Source organism: Nelumbo nucifera, chromosome 8, assembly GCF_055504915.1.
Source record: "Nelumbo nucifera cultivar China Antique chromosome 8, China Antique-T2T, whole genome shotgun sequence".
NCBI lineage: Eukaryota > Viridiplantae > Streptophyta > Magnoliopsida > Proteales > Nelumbonaceae > Nelumbo > Nelumbo nucifera.
Genome location: NC_142656.1, coordinates 2,176,718 through 2,195,240, shown reverse-complemented (window position 1 = coordinate 2,195,240; position 18,523 = coordinate 2,176,718). Strand labels below are relative to the sequence as shown.

At 42.1% G+C, this 18,523-nt stretch overlaps 2 protein-coding genes across 2 annotated transcripts; one reads left to right on the top strand and one right to left on the bottom strand.

Moving 5' to 3' along the window:
* Positions 1-1,093: 1,093 nt before the first annotated feature.
* Positions 1,094-4,859, top strand: LOC104600538 (subtilisin-like protease SBT1.8). Its single transcript, XM_010263532.3, has 2 exons — positions 1,094-3,516; positions 3,866-4,859. The coding sequence occupies exons 1-2, from the start codon at positions 1,872-1,874 to the stop codon at positions 4,540-4,542; spliced, it is 2,322 nt and encodes a 773-aa protein (XP_010261834.1). The 5' UTR covers positions 1,094-1,871; the 3' UTR covers positions 4,543-4,859.
* A 3,448-nt stretch (positions 4,860-8,307) lies between these two features.
* On the bottom strand, positions 8,308-11,104 carry LOC104600537 (Subtilase family protein). The gene has a single exon (XM_010263531.3). It carries the CDS (start codon positions 10,924-10,926, stop codon positions 8,575-8,577), a length of 2,352 nt encoding a protein of 783 aa, XP_010261833.1. The 5' UTR covers positions 10,927-11,104; the 3' UTR covers positions 8,308-8,574.
* Positions 11,105-18,523: the final 7,419 nt, after the last annotated feature.

Sequence of the window (18,523 nt, the reverse complement as noted above, 5' to 3'; positions counted from 1 at the left end):
AGCATACACCCACCGCATCCCATAATCGTGGATGTGGAATCATATAGTCCCATTCAAGCTTGAAGGTTGCTTACTTTTCTTCATGTTGAGAACTGTCTTTAGCACGGATACCGAGTGGTTTTTATGTTTACGAAGCTCACTACTGCGGCCCAGGCCCAGAAATGGGTTTGGAATTTGAAATTTGGAATTTGAAGTAAAAAAATGTTAAGGTGGAGATAGAAAAGAAAAGAGAAAAAAAAAAGATGAAAAGTGAAAACAGCGTGGAAGTAATAAATAAAAAAAAGAAAAGGCGTCAAAAAGAATGAAGATTGATGATCATTGAGGGAAGGAGAGCGTGCATAGCGATCTGTGCAGGGTTTCATTTAAAAATAGAATAGGAAATTTTCTTTTATAAATTTATTTTATTTAAATGGATCGGAGTTGGAAAGTGTAGGAACTAGGAAGTTTGATGGGTGGAATTAAAGGTGTCAATGGACCGGTTTTAAATTGGACCCCATCAAATCCAAAATCAATTTAGATGGATTGGACAGACCAAAAAGACATAATGGACTGGATCAATCTGGTCCACAATATTTATTAGATTGGACTACACCTGGTCCATCCATAATAAATTTATATTAGACTTGGTTGGATTAAGCCAATATCCAGTCTGTTGATATAAGATAAAAATATGTCAATGAATCAAGTTTGGGTTGAGTTGAAATCAATCTAAATAAAAATGAATTTGAATAAATTAGACGGTCCAAACATTAAGTTAAACCTGTCCAAAATTATCTAAATTATTCATTGGATTGGATTTGACCTGCTCCATTTGTAATGAATTTACATTAAATTGGATCGGATTGGACCAAATCCAATCGAATGGACACCCCTAGGTGGAATGGAATGGCCCCACTCTATGGGGACTGTGGTTGGCTGGCAAGCTCAAGTCCGTTTGGTGAAAGAGAATGAAGACACCACTCACTCATAAATATTTTTAACCGTTGCCACCAACACAACACCACCGGATGTGAGAGTGAGATGGCAGTCCAAACTCTCATCTCCCAACAAATAGGGAGGACTGAAGCCTGCGAGAAGCCTGAAGCCTGAAGGATGTGGAGACCCGAGACCCCCCCCCCCCCCCCCACCTGGGTCTTCGTCTTCTGTGCCACTTTACTTACATCTCCCCTGCATTCGAATCAAATTACACTATTGCCACCACCGCACAGTCGCGCGCACACACACACGGGGTCACACGTAACGGCAACATTCTAGATATTTGTCTAGTCTCCTCTCCTATTGCTGTCTACAACGGACGGGTCGAAATTCAAAAGTGATTACTGTTTTACCGGGAATTGCGGCAGAGATTTCTTTTTTTTTTTTCATGATTTTAGGGAGGGAGGTGGGGTGGGAAATGAGAAAAGTAGAAAGTAGCAAAACTGCATGGATGGTGTTTGACTGTTTGCCTTTGCCAGCTCCTCCTCCTTGTGTTAATATGTTAAGGAGAACAACACTCACTCCACCCCCAGTCCCCAGTCCCCAGTCCCCACTGCTCCACTGGAAACAGGAACAGAATCCTCCTCTGTCATGACTTTGATTGATGCATCATCAAATATCAACCTGCTTTTGGGCCCTACCTTATCTGATTTTCCGGCATCAACTGTGCCAAACGCCTAACGCCGTCGAACCCAACTTCCATCTCCTCTATCGTCCCATTGCACCGTTACCATACATATTATCATCTCTCCACTCTCCAGTCTCCACCCTCAACCTGCACTGTCATTTTTGTAATTACTTCACATGTTGAGCCGTTTTCCTTAACTCCCTACTTTAAATCCCCACACCATTCCCTTTCCTCTCTCTCTCAGAGTCTCCTCATACGCACACCCACCATGGCCATGGCGTCTTTGGCCTGGTCGTCTTGCTTCACTTTTCTTCTTCTTCTTCTTCTTCTTCTTCTTCTTCACTGTCTATCAGTTCTTGCCAAACAGACGTACATTGTTCACATGAAACATCATCTCAAGCCCTTATCCTACGCTACCCACCACGACTGGTACTCCGCCCAACTCCAATCTCTATCTTCTTCTGGTTCCTCTACCTTGCTCTATACCTACTCCACTGCCTATCACGGTTTCGCCGCCTCACTCGACCCCGACCAAGTTGAGGCACTCCGCCTATCTGCCTCCGTCCTTGGTGTCTACCAGGATTCCATTTACACTCTCCACACCACTCGTACCCCAGAATTCCTAGGCCTCGACACCGACTTGAGCTTGTGGGCCGGCCACCGTACCCAAGATTTGGACCAAGCCACCAAGGATGTCATCATCGGCATCCTGGACACCGGTGTTTGGCCCGAGTCTAAGAGTTTCGATGACTCCGGAATGCCCCAGGTACCTTCTCGATGGCGTGGCGAGTGCGAGTCCGCCCCCGACTTCAGCCCATCTCTTTGCAACAAGAAACTCATCGGCGCCCGCAGCTTCTCCAAGGGTTACCGCATGGCCTCCGGTGCGAGTTACAGTAAGAAACCGAAAGAGACGGAGTCTCCCCGGGACCGAGACGGCCACGGTACCCACACGGCCAGTACGGCGGCCGGGTCACACGTAGCGAACGCAAGCCTTCTCGGATATGCTTCCGGCACAGCCCGTGGGATGGCGACAAGGGCGCGCGTGGCCACTTATAAGGTTTGTTGGAGCACAGGTTGTTTCGGTTCGGACATACTTGCCGGAATGGATCAGGCCATCGCCGACGGTGTGGATGTTCTATCACTCTCCCTTGGGGGTGGTTCCGCACCTTACTACCGCGACACCATCGCCATCGGAGCGTTCACGGCCATGGAGATGGGAATTTTTGTCTCCTGCTCCGCTGGTAACAGTGGGCCAAGTCGAGCATCACTTGCCAATGTTGCTCCGTGGATAGCGACCGTTGGTGCTGGGACACTCGACCGGGATTTCCCAGCTTACGCCCATCTCGGTAACGGTAAGCGGTTCTCCGGCGTGTCACTCTACAGTGGAAAGGGAATGGGAACGAAACCGGTTAGTTTGTTCTACGGCAAGGGGAACGAGACGAGCAACTTGTGCTTGCCTGGTTCGCTTGAACCGGAACTGGTTCGCGGGAAGGTAGTACTCTGCGACCGGGGTATTAGTGCGCGAGTAGAGAAGGGTGCGGTAGTTCGTGATGCGGGCGGATTGGGCATGATACTGGCGAACACGGCGGCCAGCGGCGAAGAGCTTGTGGCGGACAGCCATTTGCTTCCGGCGGTTGCAGTGGGGAGGAAGGTAGGGGATATGATCAGGGAGTATGCAAGATCAGATCCGAATCCGATGGCTGTGCTGAGTTTTGGTGGGACAGTACTGAATGTAACGCCATCACCAGTAGTCGCAGCATTTAGTTCGAGAGGACCAAACGTGGTAACACCCCAGATACTGAAGCCGGATCTGATTGGACCTGGAGTGAACATATTAGCAGCTTGGTCTGAATCGGTCGGACCCACTGGTCTGGTGAAAGATACAAGGAAGACCGGGTTCAACATCATGTCTGGTCAGTGGCCTACCCTATTATATATCATCATATAAAGTAAGAGGAAGACTTACGAAGCTTCTTTCATCTTTCTACTCTTCTATTATTCTGCTTTTATGTATGTTCGTATTGTAACAAAAGAAAATAATGATGACCCGCCCACCCAAAAGTAGGGTTCATGGGTCTGGACTCTGGCTTGGGCCCAAACGTGCAGTGTGTGTTGGATTAAAGCGACTGTTGAGTGGGTTATAGCTAGGATACTCACTCTCTTTCGATCTGAACTGTTGATCGTATCATATCATATCAACGGATCAATTGTTCTTTATGATTGGATGATGATGATGATGATCCTAGCCGCTGATGAATGCAGGTACATCGATGTCGTGTCCACACATAAGTGGGGTGGCCGCGTTGCTGAAGGCGGCCCACCCAAATTGGAGCCCCAGTGCCATCAAGTCGGCCCTTATGACCACCGCCTACACCCGTGACAACACCAAATCCCCTCTTCGTGATGCAGCTGGTGGAGCAATCTCCAACCCGTGGGCCCATGGGTCGGGACATGTGGACCCACAGAAGGCGCTGTCTCCAGGGCTGGTGTACGACGCCACACCTGAGGACTATATCGCATTCCTCTGCTCCTTGGACTATAGTATAGCCCAAATCCAGATGATCACCAAGCGGCCCAATATCACCTGCTCCCGGCGGTTTGCAGACCCGGGTCACCTAAACTATCCATCCTTCTCTGTACTGTTCAGTGCCGAAACGAGAATGGTCCGATACACGCGAGAGTTGACTAATGTGGGGCCGGCTGGGTCAGTGTATGATGTGAGTGTTAGTGGGCCAGCGAGCGTGGGAATAACGGTGAAGCCCAGGAGGCTGGTGTTCAGAGAGGTTGGGGAGAAGCAGAAATACAGCGTGATGTTTGTGGCAAGGAAGGAGGGCACAGGTGGGAGGAGGGTGGGGACGACGGCATTTGGCTGGCTTAGCTGGAGCAACGCTCAGCACCAAGTGCGAAGCCCCATTTCATATGAATGGTCACACCCGTGAGTCGCGTGTGGGTGCTGGCGATGGATTTGTTGTTTGCTTGATAGGTGAGCTGGTGAGGGTCTCTCTTGAGACGTAAAGGATTTGGCAGGTAGAGCAGGACAGCAATGAAGATGAGGAATCCAATGGACGGTTTTTTGCTCTTTCTGTCCGTCTCTCAGACCCTATGACTGATATGCAATCAACAAAGGAAAAGAAAAAAAAAAAAAAAAATCTGACCGAGTGGGAAGCTGTCTGGTTGGTACAAAATCTACATTCGCTCGAGTTAGTTGTATGCTCTGTACGTTATCAACAAAACAAGAAAAAGATTACTAACCTAATTAGTCTACCAAATGAAGTTCTCCCTCTCTCTACTGTCTTCCTCTCTGAAACAGGCACACACTATCTATCATATATGTGTTACGTCTCCTTGCCTCAAGGCTTATTTCGATGTTTTGAAGTTGAGACAGTTTTTTTATGAAATCTGATTTGATGATTGTGTGAGGGTGTATGGACTCACACTACTACTTTATCTCAACCCTGACCCAACCTAAGTTGTTCAAACTCCAATTCTAATTTTAACCTACTCCTCCATTGAATTTGACACATACCCGACTGAATGCCATTTTTCTCAAAGTGTATATATGATTTTTGCTTTAATGCAGAATCTGTGAAGACTTGAACTCGTTCCAGACCAAAATTTAGAGCCCAATTTAATGCAGTCAACATGGTCCATTGCTCTGCTTATTCTGGGCTTAAAATCCTTCAAATGTTTCCTAACTGTTGCAACAAAATTTTTTGTTTGTTGGGGATAACAAACACTACGAAGCCAATACCAGCCTGCAAATTTGAGACAAAAGAGCCGTCAACAGAAATAGAATAAGTGTCATCTCCAGAGGGTGAAACGTTCTGATTCAATATAGCCTCCTGATTGATCAAGCTGGTGGGGAACATGTAAAAGGTTTTCTGCATATTCAAAAAGGAGTTCAGCTTACTTAAGGGGATCACGGGATCCACTTTTTCTTCTGGAAAGAACTTGCGGTTTCTCACTTCCCATATTAATCTCATAAGAACAACCCATTTTCCAAATAGCCTTTGTTGCAAACCTTGTTCCATTTGAAAATTTTGAACTTGAATCCAATATTGGCCTGTATCATCCATACAGCTCTTGCAAATGGGTATTCCACCATTAAGTGGAAATCAGTTTCATCGTCATGTTCTCCACAAAGGATGCAAGTCTTTTCGTTTACTATTTTCTTTGAAAAAAGCTTAGCTCGAGTGAGCAGGCCACCATTTACCGACTTCCATGCAAAAAGCTTGTAATGCTAAGGTATTTTGGTTTTCCAGATCCATGTGTGAAGAGAATCACGTAATGAGCAACCTTCTTGTTGAGCTAAAAAGGACCTGTAAGCTGATTTAACAGAATAAATTCCATTATCAGATGGCTTCCAAAGCAATCTATCGTGTGTTTCATTTCTGCTGAATGCCACCTTTAAGATTGCTTCTTTCTCTTCTTGATCAAACATCTCATTTTCCACCATGAAGATTGTGATTGGTGAACCTTTGCTCTATAGAAGCTTTTATTTTTCAAATATTTAGCCTTTAATGCCTTAACTCTTTACAGGATTTTCTTGTAAACTTTACATCCTCTACTATTGATCCATAACTTGGAGCCTAAATATTTATCATTGAGACTCATTTTCTTCATACACATAATGTTCCTTTGGGACATTTTCACTGCAGAACATTGCTGGTTTTTGAAATTTTACTTATTGCCCTACCATCTCTCCAAACTTCAACTTCTTAATTATTTCTTTCACCTTCTGAACTTGAGTTGGTTCAGCCTCGCAGAATATGAAACAACGTCTGCAAAAAATAAATGGGTAATTGAGGAAAATAGGAAATAGCCATACGCCATTTCATTCTTATTCTGTTGGATATTGAGTGTCAAATGTTTCTATCGTGTATTTCTAATTTTCTATGAAGATTACATCAAGATGTTCTATGATCAGTGTTGGATGTACGTACCAAGAGGATCACAAGTTCTATTAAAAAGGGTGACTTAATGGTGTGATCAGTGGTGGCAAGGCAGTTCCACATCACAGGTACCAATGGACAACACACAATCACAAACCAAATCTAATTCCTATTGAAATCCACCCACACAACATGGTCCCTATGGCTTCTATGAACTGTGGGACGGATTGAACATGTCGCCGATCCAGTGGATCCCTCATCTCATAGATGGCCTGGATTGGTCATAATATCCTTCCACGTGACAAAAATAGGAGGGTCACAGGGTCGATTTAACATCTGTAAACCTAATTAAAAAAAAAATAAAAAAAAATACAAATGATGGTCCTGGGCCCTTGGCTAAGCAAGAGCTGGGCTCTTGCCTATTAGGTAAATGATGGTCCTAGCCCCATTCCGGCACCAGCCCACACCAGCCCATGTGGTAGAACCTTCTTTCAGTTCATGCCAAGGAGTGTTCCAAGCAGCACTTGGGACTTGGAATTAGGGCTGACAAACAAACAGTGTTTTCTCTGAAATTGAAATCTGATCGACGGTGATGTGGATTCATTCCGTTTATAATTGAATCGAAAACACACCCACCGTATCCGATTTGTAATTTAAATAAGGCTTAATTACTTAAATGTACCCTATATAGTTGAGAAACAGAGAAACTACTTAAATGTAGGGGGTGTAAATAGTATTTAAAAATCTGATTTCAAATTCGATATTCGGTATAATCAAATTAGATTCGGATAATTCGATTTAATGGTTGAAGTCGGATATCCTATTCTTATCGAATAGCTAATCGGATTCGAATTCGGATATGATCTTATTCGATTCGATAAATATCTAAATTCAACTGATTATTTAATTCTTATATATAATATATAAAATATTTTGTATAATTTTTATATATAATAATTAAGTTATATATTTATATATTTTATATCAATAAAATATTTATTAATTATCTAAAATAATTAGTTAATCGAATATTTGAATATTTAATTAGATTCAAATTCAGATATTAATTTTCAACATTTGTCAGATATAGAATCAAATTTGGATATTGGATTTTCTAATCAGATTCGAATTCGGATATTGTCTGATCCGATCCGATTCGAATTCGATCCATTTACACCCCTACTTAAATGGATCCTATAAGAAATTCTGTTTCGTTTTTCTCTTTTTAGAATCGTTGTTACACAAGTCCTGATTTCGTTGTATTTGGACTAGAATGATTGGATATGGAGGTTGAATAAGGTTTTAAAAACCAGCTCGGAATCAAAACATTCTGACCATCGGTCCGAATGAATGGCCTGTTCCAATGGAAAAAAATAAAAAACGATTAAAACCATTAAATGGATCAACAGTTTTATCATCCAGGTCAACAGATCGCTGATCAATTAATCAATTTTTGGCCAGAGTTTGGATTTGATGTAATACGGAACGGTTCACAGGTCAAACGGTCCAAGGGCCTGAATCAACGGCTGTTCAAAAAACATTGGGGTGAATGTTATCCCATCTTATCATCTCATGTCCTTCCTTACTCCCTCTCCTCTGACTAAACTCAAACAATATCTACAATACCAGCCTTGGATCCCCACTAAATCCAAAGGACCAAATTCCACTCCATCTTCCGCTAACTTTGGTAATTAAAATCCTGTTGTTTTGATTCATTATGCATGAGAAACGGAAGAGAGATGAACAGAGCAGGATTAGATTTTCAGCGTAAAAGCAAGTTGGGTGTTGGTATTTATACTAAAAGACTGGTAATTAGGTCCAAGTTTCCAACAAGTTATTTTGAATTCATTTTGTTCTTCATATACATACATATACACTTGAATTTTTAGTGTATATGATGAATGAACAATCAAGTAGATTCCAACTTTTTTGCTTGATTTTGGGTCTTTCCAATTCCAACGTAAATAAAATCCAAGTATTTCCAATTCCAACATGAATATTAAATACCAACGTCAGATGATTATCCCTACTCCCTGCACGGCTAGACCACCACACTAGTACTAGTATATTAATTAAAATTCAAATGGAAGACACCAGCTTCGGCTGCCACCAGAATGCAATTGGGCTTCTCACTCTGTGGCTTCCATCGCTCCACTCTATCCACCCAAACTTGGACGCTGACGCTGTACGCTCCTCCGTCTCATTTGGTGGGACCACACTCTTGAATGTTATCTCATACGATTGCCTCTCTTCTTCTCCACTAAACACAAGCTTACTCGGCGAAACACTTATCTCAACCGAATCTGGACCCCATACCTTCGCCTCGTATACCGCATCCACTGAATCTCCCACGTTCGTAACAACTCTCCTGTATTTCACCACATCTTTCCCGCCGTTCAATTTAAATACCACAGAGAATGATGGGTAGTTTAGATCCCCAGGACTAGGTAAGCTCTGTGCACTGCAATTCACACTTGTATTGCCATCCCTGATGAAAAGCGCGATCATCTTCTCGTCGTATCCAATGGAGCAAAGGAATTCCACGTAGTCATTCACGCTTATATCGTATACCAAACCCGGATCAAGGGCTCTATTTGGGTCTACGTGTCCCGCTCCATGTACGAACGGTGTTGATTCTTTCCCAGTTGCAAGATCCGAGATATTCTTTCCTCCGTTATCCAGGTTGTACGCTGTCGTCATGAGGGCAGACTTTAGGGCAGCTGGGGTCCACTTCGGGTATGCCTTCCGAAGCAAAGCGGCCAATCCACTGACGTGCGGGCAGGCCATGGAGGTTCCCGATATTATATTGAACTCCACTCTTCTCGGGTCGATGTCCAAATCGGTCGGCCCATTGTACCCGGTCCATCCGGCTAAGATGTTGACGCCGGGGGCTATAACGTCCGGTTTCAGGATCTCTGCTGTTTGATAGTTCGGACCACGGCTCGAAAAAGATGCCACCTTTGGAGCCGAGGGTGAAGCCCCAATCACCGTCCCTCGGAACACTATGGTGGCCGTTGGCGAGGGATCTGATCTGATGTAGTCGCGGATCTTGTCTCCTGACGTCTGACCCACCATAGTCGCCGGGAGGAGATGAGAATCGGCTATGAGCTCTTCGCCGCTTTCGGCCGTGTTGGCCATAATCATCCCCGCTCCGCCGGAGATCTTGATGGCACTTCCCTTCTCGACCCTAGCATTACCTCCCCTGTCACACACGACTATCTTCCCGGCCACCTTCGTCGGATCAAGCTTACCCGGATAGCACAGTCTGCTGCCGCAGTCTGCGGCATACACGAGAGGTAACAGATGACCCGAATCGCCGAGCGGATCCCCGGAGTATAGCGACACTCCATTGAAGACTCTCCCATCGCCAAGCACAACATCCGCTGGAAATTCCCTGTCGATGGTTGACGCTCCAACGGTGATAATCCATGGCGCAATATTGACGGCGGTGTACGGTTCCGGCCCAGAATTCCCGGCAGAGCAAGAAACAAGCACGCCCTTCTGAATGGCGCCAAACGCTCCGATGGCGATAGAATCATGATAGTATGGAGGTGCGTAGCCGGTCGCGCCAACGGAAAGAGAGATTATATGTACGCCATCGGCGATGGCATGATCCATTGCGGCTAAAATATCGGAATCAAAACAACCGAGTTTCCAGCAGACCTTGTACGCAGCGATTCTTGCCCTGGTAGCCATGCCTCTGGCTTCCCCCACCGCGAACTTATAAAACCCAGCTTCTCTAACGGCTGCTCCGGCAGCTGTGGATGCCGTGTGAGTCCCGTGCCCTTCGGTGTCCCTCGGCGATTTCGACTCCACCGTGTCGTTCATGGGTCTTCCAAGGGCAGCTTCGTATCCTCTGTAGAAAGCTCTTGCTCCAATGATCTTCCCGTTGCACGACGAGGCCGGGAAATCGGGGCCGGTCTCGCAGGTGCCCTTCCATCCGGAAGGAATTTCGGATAGGTCGGAGTCGTAGAAGCTGCGACGCTCAGGCCAGATACCGGTGTCGAGGACACCGATGATGACATCGTCGGCGTAGTCAGAGTTGGGCCATAGACCGAAAGTGTCCGCAAGGCCGAGGAAGTGAGGGGTGCGGGTAGTGTGGAGTTGGTGGGGACGGTCGGGGAGGATGGAGAGGACGCCGGGGATGCGTTGGAGCTCGGCGACCTGAGATTGGGTGAGGTGGGCGGAGAAGCCGGTTATGGCGTGGTCGTAGACGTAGAGGATCCTGGTGGAGGGAGGAGATTGGGGAAGAGAACGGAGGATGGAGCTGTACCAATGGTGAGATGTGAGGTATGGAGGTCGCTGTGATTTTGACACGTGGACGATGAACGTCTGAACGCCATGGAACGATAGCGTGGGAGAGATGGTAGTAAGGACAACACATAAAAAGAGAAACACGGAGTTGATCATAGAAGGCACCGAAATGGCCATGACGGGGGCCGTAGCCTTCTTCGGTTCTGCTTCAACTTCCTTTTTATCGTCGGCGGTGGTGGTGGTGGTTGTCCGGTGGAGGAGGATCTACACACTCTCCTCAATCATCGTCAACTCAATAAAAAAGCGAGGACAGAGTGAGAGAGAGAGAGAGAGAGAGAGAGAGAGAGAGAGAGAGAGGAGCTATCGCATCGCATCCATTTATGTATAATTGTCCACGTCGTCTTTCAATTGATTGGATGGGCTTTTGTCTTTATTTACATCAGTACCCTTAGCCTTTCCGGTATAATGTCTTCCCGGCATCATACTGTGTAGAGATTTTTCTACGAATGAGGATAAGCCAATCTGTTATACATATACGTAACCCTGCAAAGATTCGAGTTGTAGTTGTGGGATGTACGGATAAGATTATCCAACTCCAGCCAGAATTTCATCCTGACCATTCTCGGGTGTTTCAATAATTTTCATAGGATACCGCCGTACCGCCCGTTTCCCGTAACAGGAAGGGGGCAAAGGTTGTAAGGGCAATTTCGTAGTTTGAGTGTGAAATCGGGGTTATATTGTGTGTCAAGTCAATTACAGTGATGTCCTGACGCTTGTTTTTGTCCCGAAAATGAATGCAATAACATGACCCAGTAAATCGAACGGTGTGATTTGATCCACGTAAGAACGTGGTTGTTTGTGGGGGTTGGGGTTGTTTGGTTTCGTTTATTATCTTGGATTTGGCATCCGAGTGATAGTCCACTTAATCTTGTGATATTGCCACATCGTGTGTGATGTTCGGGGAATCGGGATCACAAACGAGATGTGAGTGGCAAGAGCAAATATTGCATCCTGCACTTGACTGTAACGCCCACTACCCCCGAGTTCGGATCTCCCAGAACTTTGCATACTGCACAGACCCAAAAGAAACGCAAATGAGAGTTCGAGACGAGGATTTGCCATTCAACAAGGGAAGTTTCCAATTGAAGCATGGTATTTGGCGTTTACGCAAATAACAAATCAAGTGGTTGGAATTTGGACACTAGGGAGAGAAAGGAAAAGGATTTGTCCTTGTGGCTCCCTTTCCTCAGCAATACCGGATTAGATTAGCAGCTACAGGCTACAGCTACAACTCAGTACTCCTCATTGGTAACTGATGGGTTTACATTAAAAGAAAGGGAATTACAGAGCAACAGACCCAACAAACAAACAGACGAAACAGAATTTGAATAACCAGAGCGGATTACCTAATTGATAAATTTCTTTGTGAGCTTGGCAGCTTGCTAGTCGGGTGTTCATCAAGTTGGTCCATTTTAAATTTTTATGTTGCGTTTTTTTATTTATAAAAGTGGGTTTTAGACCTCTTTCCTATAAATACAATTGTTTCTTTTTTTTTTATTTAAAAAAAGTAAGTGTAAAATAAGTGTGAATGCAAATATGTAGAGTGTAAAACGGTTTATATAAATTGTAAAGTTGGATTAGTTTATTTATTTCTTTTTTATTGATGTATTTTTACATCTTATTATCAATATAAATATGCATTGGTCTGTCATTTGTCAATGCATAAATGTAATGTTGCCAAACACAGGCAAAAGTGAACCAGAGTGCAAATTTACCCTGAACCAGGATTTATACTCCATTTGCATCGTTTCCAAACACAACTTTAAGTCTGTGTTTGGTAAATTTACACTGATACAAAACTTTTGTAGCTCAAATGATTTAGGTGCAAATTTTGTTTCAAATTTTATCTTAATTTGTTTGATTACAGTACAAATGAAACAAAATAAGATTTGAAGCAGAATAAAGTAAAACCCAAAACAAATATTGAGATCTTTGCATGAAAAAATTCTAAGGCTCAGTTTGGAAGAAGTACAAATACAAATATGTACAGTGCAAACGCACACAAAATAATACAAAAAACAAGGTTTTGTATTCTACAAATTTGTATTTGTACTCCTTCCAAACATAGCCTAAGATTTTCTTTAATAGTGGAGATAACAGGATCTAGGGTTTTATTGCGAGAAGGAAAATGTGTTACTTTCAGCTCTAACAACTAAGTGTTCAACATTATTTTTTGTGCTGCACATGCACCATTTTTTTTTCCTTTCTTTCTGACCTTTCTAATGCAAGTAGGAGGGCAATTTGATGGTGTTATTTTTGCTTCGCAAATTCCATACTAGATTTGAGCCAAACCCAGGCTTTTATCGTCTAAAACATGTACTTGAATTGGAAAAACCAGGACCTGATAAATCAGATTGGTTTTGGGATTGGGATGTTTCTGTCCAATTTGGGCGGTGAAGATGCCCCCTGCTCTATTAAAAAGTAGTCCACTACTTCACTCTTCAAAGCTGAAGAGCAGACGCAACCATGAGAGCAGATCATCTTTAAGGAACAAAGATGTAAGCCTTGCTTTGTTCAACGAGATGTGAGTGAGAGAAAGGAACTTTTTTTGGAATGATCTTGATGCTGTGTTTGGTTGCAGTGTAATTTTATTTGCATCAGTACAAATTTATGAGAGTGTAAATGAAAAAAAATGTAAATTTTAGTTTAATTTTGTTTTGGATTTTACTTTATTCTGCTTTATGTCTTATTTTACTTCATTTTTAATTCAAACAAACAAACAAACAAAGTAGGGTAAAATTTGAAACAAAAATAAATCAAAACTTGCAGCCAATTTGCACTATCATAGTTTTGCATCAGTACAAATGAATTTGCACTGTTTGTAGCTGCAATCAAAACTTGCAGCCAAATCATTTGCACTACCATAGTTGTTTAATTTGGAAACCCAATCCCCATCTTAGTTTCAGTGCTTGAATAATGTATTTAGTATATGAGTTGTAGTTTGTCATTCTTGTGGTAATTGAGTTTTTCTTTGCTTTTTCATGTTGTTATGTGAATGCTAATAATCCTGAAATTTTCAATATTGGTGGCAATAGGTTTCTAATCAGAGCTCTAGCTCATTATACTTCATCCGTTCAAACTTGTTGGCCAGAAACCCCCACCAACCGGCAACCACCATGAAATCACATAAAGATTAATCGAAGCAGATGATTCTCTTGGAAAGATGCTATTCTTCAGGCAAAGGATAAAAAATTCAACGCTGCTGAAGCTTGGGTGGGCTGCAGGAACATAGTCGACTTTGATGTTTCTCAAAATGCCCACCCACAATCAAGTCATTCAGTTCAACCACTTTAGCCCATTATATGGCCCAAGATGGCTTCTGGTGCCGAGGTGTTTTCTTCAGCCTGAATTGCTGTGTTTTTAGTTGAAATTCTGTAGGAGCTAGCCATGCATATAGGTCCTTTTAATAAAAGGATTGGACTGGGGATGTTAGAAGTTGGGTGCATGATCTCAGACCGAATATTTCGCTGAGTTTGGCATCAGGGTTGGCTTAAGATCCGCTTAATTATCATAGTACGCCATGGATGTGGTCTGGTAGCACCCCTGTAATCGTTTTGCCGCTAGGACCACTGTTGGATGACTCTGGTCAATTTATTAAAAACGGTCAGTGCCAGTGGTGGTGACTATGATGCATGCTTCTTTATAAATGATGCTGATCAGCTTGTCAATGCATATGTGGATGAGGGTGTTGCCGGATCAATTGATCAAGATCAGGCGCTCTCCTGTAACTTTCTAACCGGTGAGGTGTTTCCCGGCCACCTAGGAGTTGCTCTTCTCTCTGGCGAACAATTTCATCACAATAATTCGTTGCTGCAGCCTGCAAGTGGTTCAGACTTCAGCGAAAACTATGCCATTATTCTCGATGTTTAGGAGGTGTTTGAAGAAGTTGCTGCTGCCGTTTGAGTCGCAGTTTACAGAAGAATGTTATAAGAGTTAGAATTAATATTATGATGGGTGGCATCCCAGGGAGTTACGTTTCCGGTTACTGAAATGCAGTGCATTCTTCAATTTATATCTCCTAAAGTCTCTCTCTCTCTCTGCACACATGCATCCCTTCTCTTGAAAAAGATATTCTTATCAAATATTGTCATTTTCTTCCTTACTATTGTCTGAGTTCAGTGTTCCATTAATGGTTCAGTGCAGAGTTCTGCCGTACTTTGTAGATAACTCAATTGGAGCAAAGAACAGATTTTATTCTGTGGGAATGGTAAGAATGCAAGACGTGAGGCTTGGAGTACAACCGATCGGTTCTTGAGATTGAGAATAATAGAATTAGGATAATGCCTATTCATAGACAAAAATAGAATCGAAAAAAAGGAGCTGAAAGATTAACCAGATTTCCAACGGGAGCCATCAAAGCTCTTATAAGTCGGTTTATTGCAAATAATTGAAATTCAGGAAGTGGGTCCGAAGAACAGAGTTTTGCGACTTAAAATATATATAATCACAAATGGGGAAAAAACATAGAAATCAAGAAACTGGAGTTCAAGGAACAGTGATGGAATCAGGAATTTAGCAGTGAAGCTCAACAATGGTGTTTGCAGGAATTGAAAGTCGGAACAAAGGAGGGAAATCAGACCTTTGGCTTACAACAAAGAAGGTTATACACCTTAGTTTGGAAAGAGTACAAACACAAATATCTACAGTGCAAATATATACAAAATACAAGGTTTTTCACTCGACATATTTGTATTTGTACTCTTAAACTGAGTCTTAATTCCAGAGATGGTTATTATTATTATTATTATTATTATTTTTTTTTTTGAGGGGGAAAAATTGCAGACAAGGGTGTCAACTAACAAGAGATATTGGATTGGACCAGTCCGGTCCAAAATATTTATTAGGTTGGATTGGACCTGGTCCATCCATAATAAATTTAAGCCAATATCTGGTCCATTGATATAAGATAAGAATATAGGTATCGATGAACCAGATTTAGGTTGAAACCAATCTAAATCAAAACAAGTTTGAACAGATTGAATTGGACCGATCCAAAATATTCATTGGACTGAATTGGACCTGGTCCATTTATAATGGACTCACATTGGACTGGATCAGATTGAACGAAATCCAGTCCAATTGACACCCCTAATTGCAGAGACCATGTATATAGCATAAACCGGCTCTTGAATTGGCAAAGATGGTGGTCAAGGCGTTATAAATGATCATGGAAGCCATTAGAAAACCAAGTGGGAAGCCGGACACGACAATCTCAGCTAAAATGGCAGTGATGGCCAAGTCTCAGTGTGATACTTCATGCTTAGCCCATTTTTTTTCCATAACCTAGTTTCTTACAAGTTAAACAATTAATCACTTTTATCCATATGTTTTATTATTCGAAAGGACAATTTTAGTTTATAATATTTTGCAATTTTCCCCTCAGATGAAAAAATCAATTACCCACATAGGGCTTATTATAGGAAAATTTATTTATCTTACAAACAATTATCGATACATCATTAAAAACGATCAACCAGCCCCAATCTGATTGAGGATCAATAAAATGACAAAGTTGGATCTTTAAAGCAACAAAGCAAGTAACTGATGTCACATCTTAACAGCATATAATGTTTTATTAATACAGGGTTATGTTTAAGTACATGATGTTATTTAAGTCCATATTAAGCAATTTCTAAAATTGGTATGGTTGTCTTTTTTACCATATTCTTTTTAGGATGTGACAAAATTTTCACGTGCATGCCTACCAGTAGGCGATAAATTTGTCAGTCCAGTTTGTTTGGACGGACTGTGTGTTCCCATCACTCAAACAATTGATTACACCGGCATATTTATTTTTGGGAACAATTAATAGACTGAGTCCGAGTTTCCACCAGCCGATCTCTCACCAGCTATTCGAACTCAGCTCTTGAAAAAGTCCTTTTTGGTTCGATTTAAATCGAGATTCGAGCCGAGTTCGAGCATAGTGAAATAAGGCTCATAAGCCTAGTATAATAATAAATAATTTTTATTACATATAATAATATTTTATATATAATATTTTTATTTTTATGTATAATAGTAAATAATTTTTATAATTCTTAATTTTTGTATGTAAAATAAAAAAAATATTTTTATACGTATAATTTTTATTTTTGAGAAAAAAAATTCAACTTACAATTGAGCTTGAATCGAACCAAACTTAAACTTACAAGTTTCGAACTGAGCCAAACTCGAGTTCAAGTCTCTAGCTCGAATCAAACTCAAACTCAAACTCAAGCCTAACACAATTTCAGCGAGTCAAGCTCGAAAAGCCAAGTATTTGGCTTGGCTCAACTCAAATCCACCCCTAATTTCCAACCATTTTCTAAGATAAACATCCACTAGACATTATCTAATATCTTAGTTTTTTCTTTAAATACCCGTTGATGATTTTTCTTAGTGCAACTTGCAGCATGTGTTCAGTTAAATGGGAGTGTAAGACTGTAAGTCAGTCTGTCAGTTCATATATATATATATGATTCACTCAACTTGCACAAGCAAAATCACGTGGTAGAGGGTGCTGCCTGCCCGCATTTTTATTGTTCAGTCCACCCTAGAAATCTGAGCCGCACCGTACAGGTCGGATGAATTCTGACGTGAATCGATGCCAAATCCACAGACGGGATAAGGTTTATAGGTGGCTACTAATAGACTACGAGGGGATTATAATTTCAGATTTCTGATGTGGACCGCAGTCTACTTATCCCTGACTTTTCTTCTGAGAGGACAAAATCAAATCATAATATTGACGCAGACATCATTTACCAAGTGTAAGACGGCCTCTAAGAGTTCAATGGCAGCTGAGGCTCACCTCCCTGAATCGTTGCCATGACAAAATTGGTCCGGACCTATTTGAAGGAGAACCAGCAGCGCCATTTGGATCAAGATTTAAGCAACTTGTGAAGGCCCTAACTCTCATACCCAAAATCTAACCCAACTAGTCTAAGTTAGACTGTAGGAGGCTTTAAACTCTCAAAATTTGCTGCCACAGAACTGTCAAACGACTTCAGAAACCCCTCCCCGTTACTGTAAGCCAAATTGATTGTCAATTGCTTATACTAGAAATTAGAAACCAGACTGTTATAGATAAGGTGGCGTACATTTGTAACCTCTTTTCCCATTGCACATTTCTTCCCCGACCTCACCCCTTCCCCACCCCCAAGACTTTATCTTACACAAATCATCACAATCTTATCAACCTAATATCCCCTCAGAATAAAGACAACTTCAAGTTTTCTAAATGGTTCAATAGAATATAATACGATGAGAAGAACAACGTCACCAGATAGAAAGGGTCTGACTTTCTTTATTCCTAATAACAACACAATTACATAAAATTAGCAGAGCATAAACTTCCATGAACCAAATCTCCATACAACACAGATGGTAGTATCCAAACAAAGTTTGGACTTCATTCAAAAAGCCCTGAGATTCATCATCATCATCTAAAGCCTTGTCCTAACTACATGGGTCAGTTACATGAATCCTGTTTTGCCATTCTATTCTTTAGTGCCATGTTCATTGTTAAATTATGAGCGCTTAAATTATTTCTTACTAATCCAACCAACTTCTTTTGCTTATCAAATATGGTCAAATTGGACACTTTTCACCTCTTAGGGTTGGAACCAAGCAGAATCCTTTAAATGAATTCTACCATGCCTGTTTGAATGGAAAGAGAATGTGCACTCTCCTTTGGCACCTCCAATAACTTGTTCAATACAAGTGTCAGAACAAC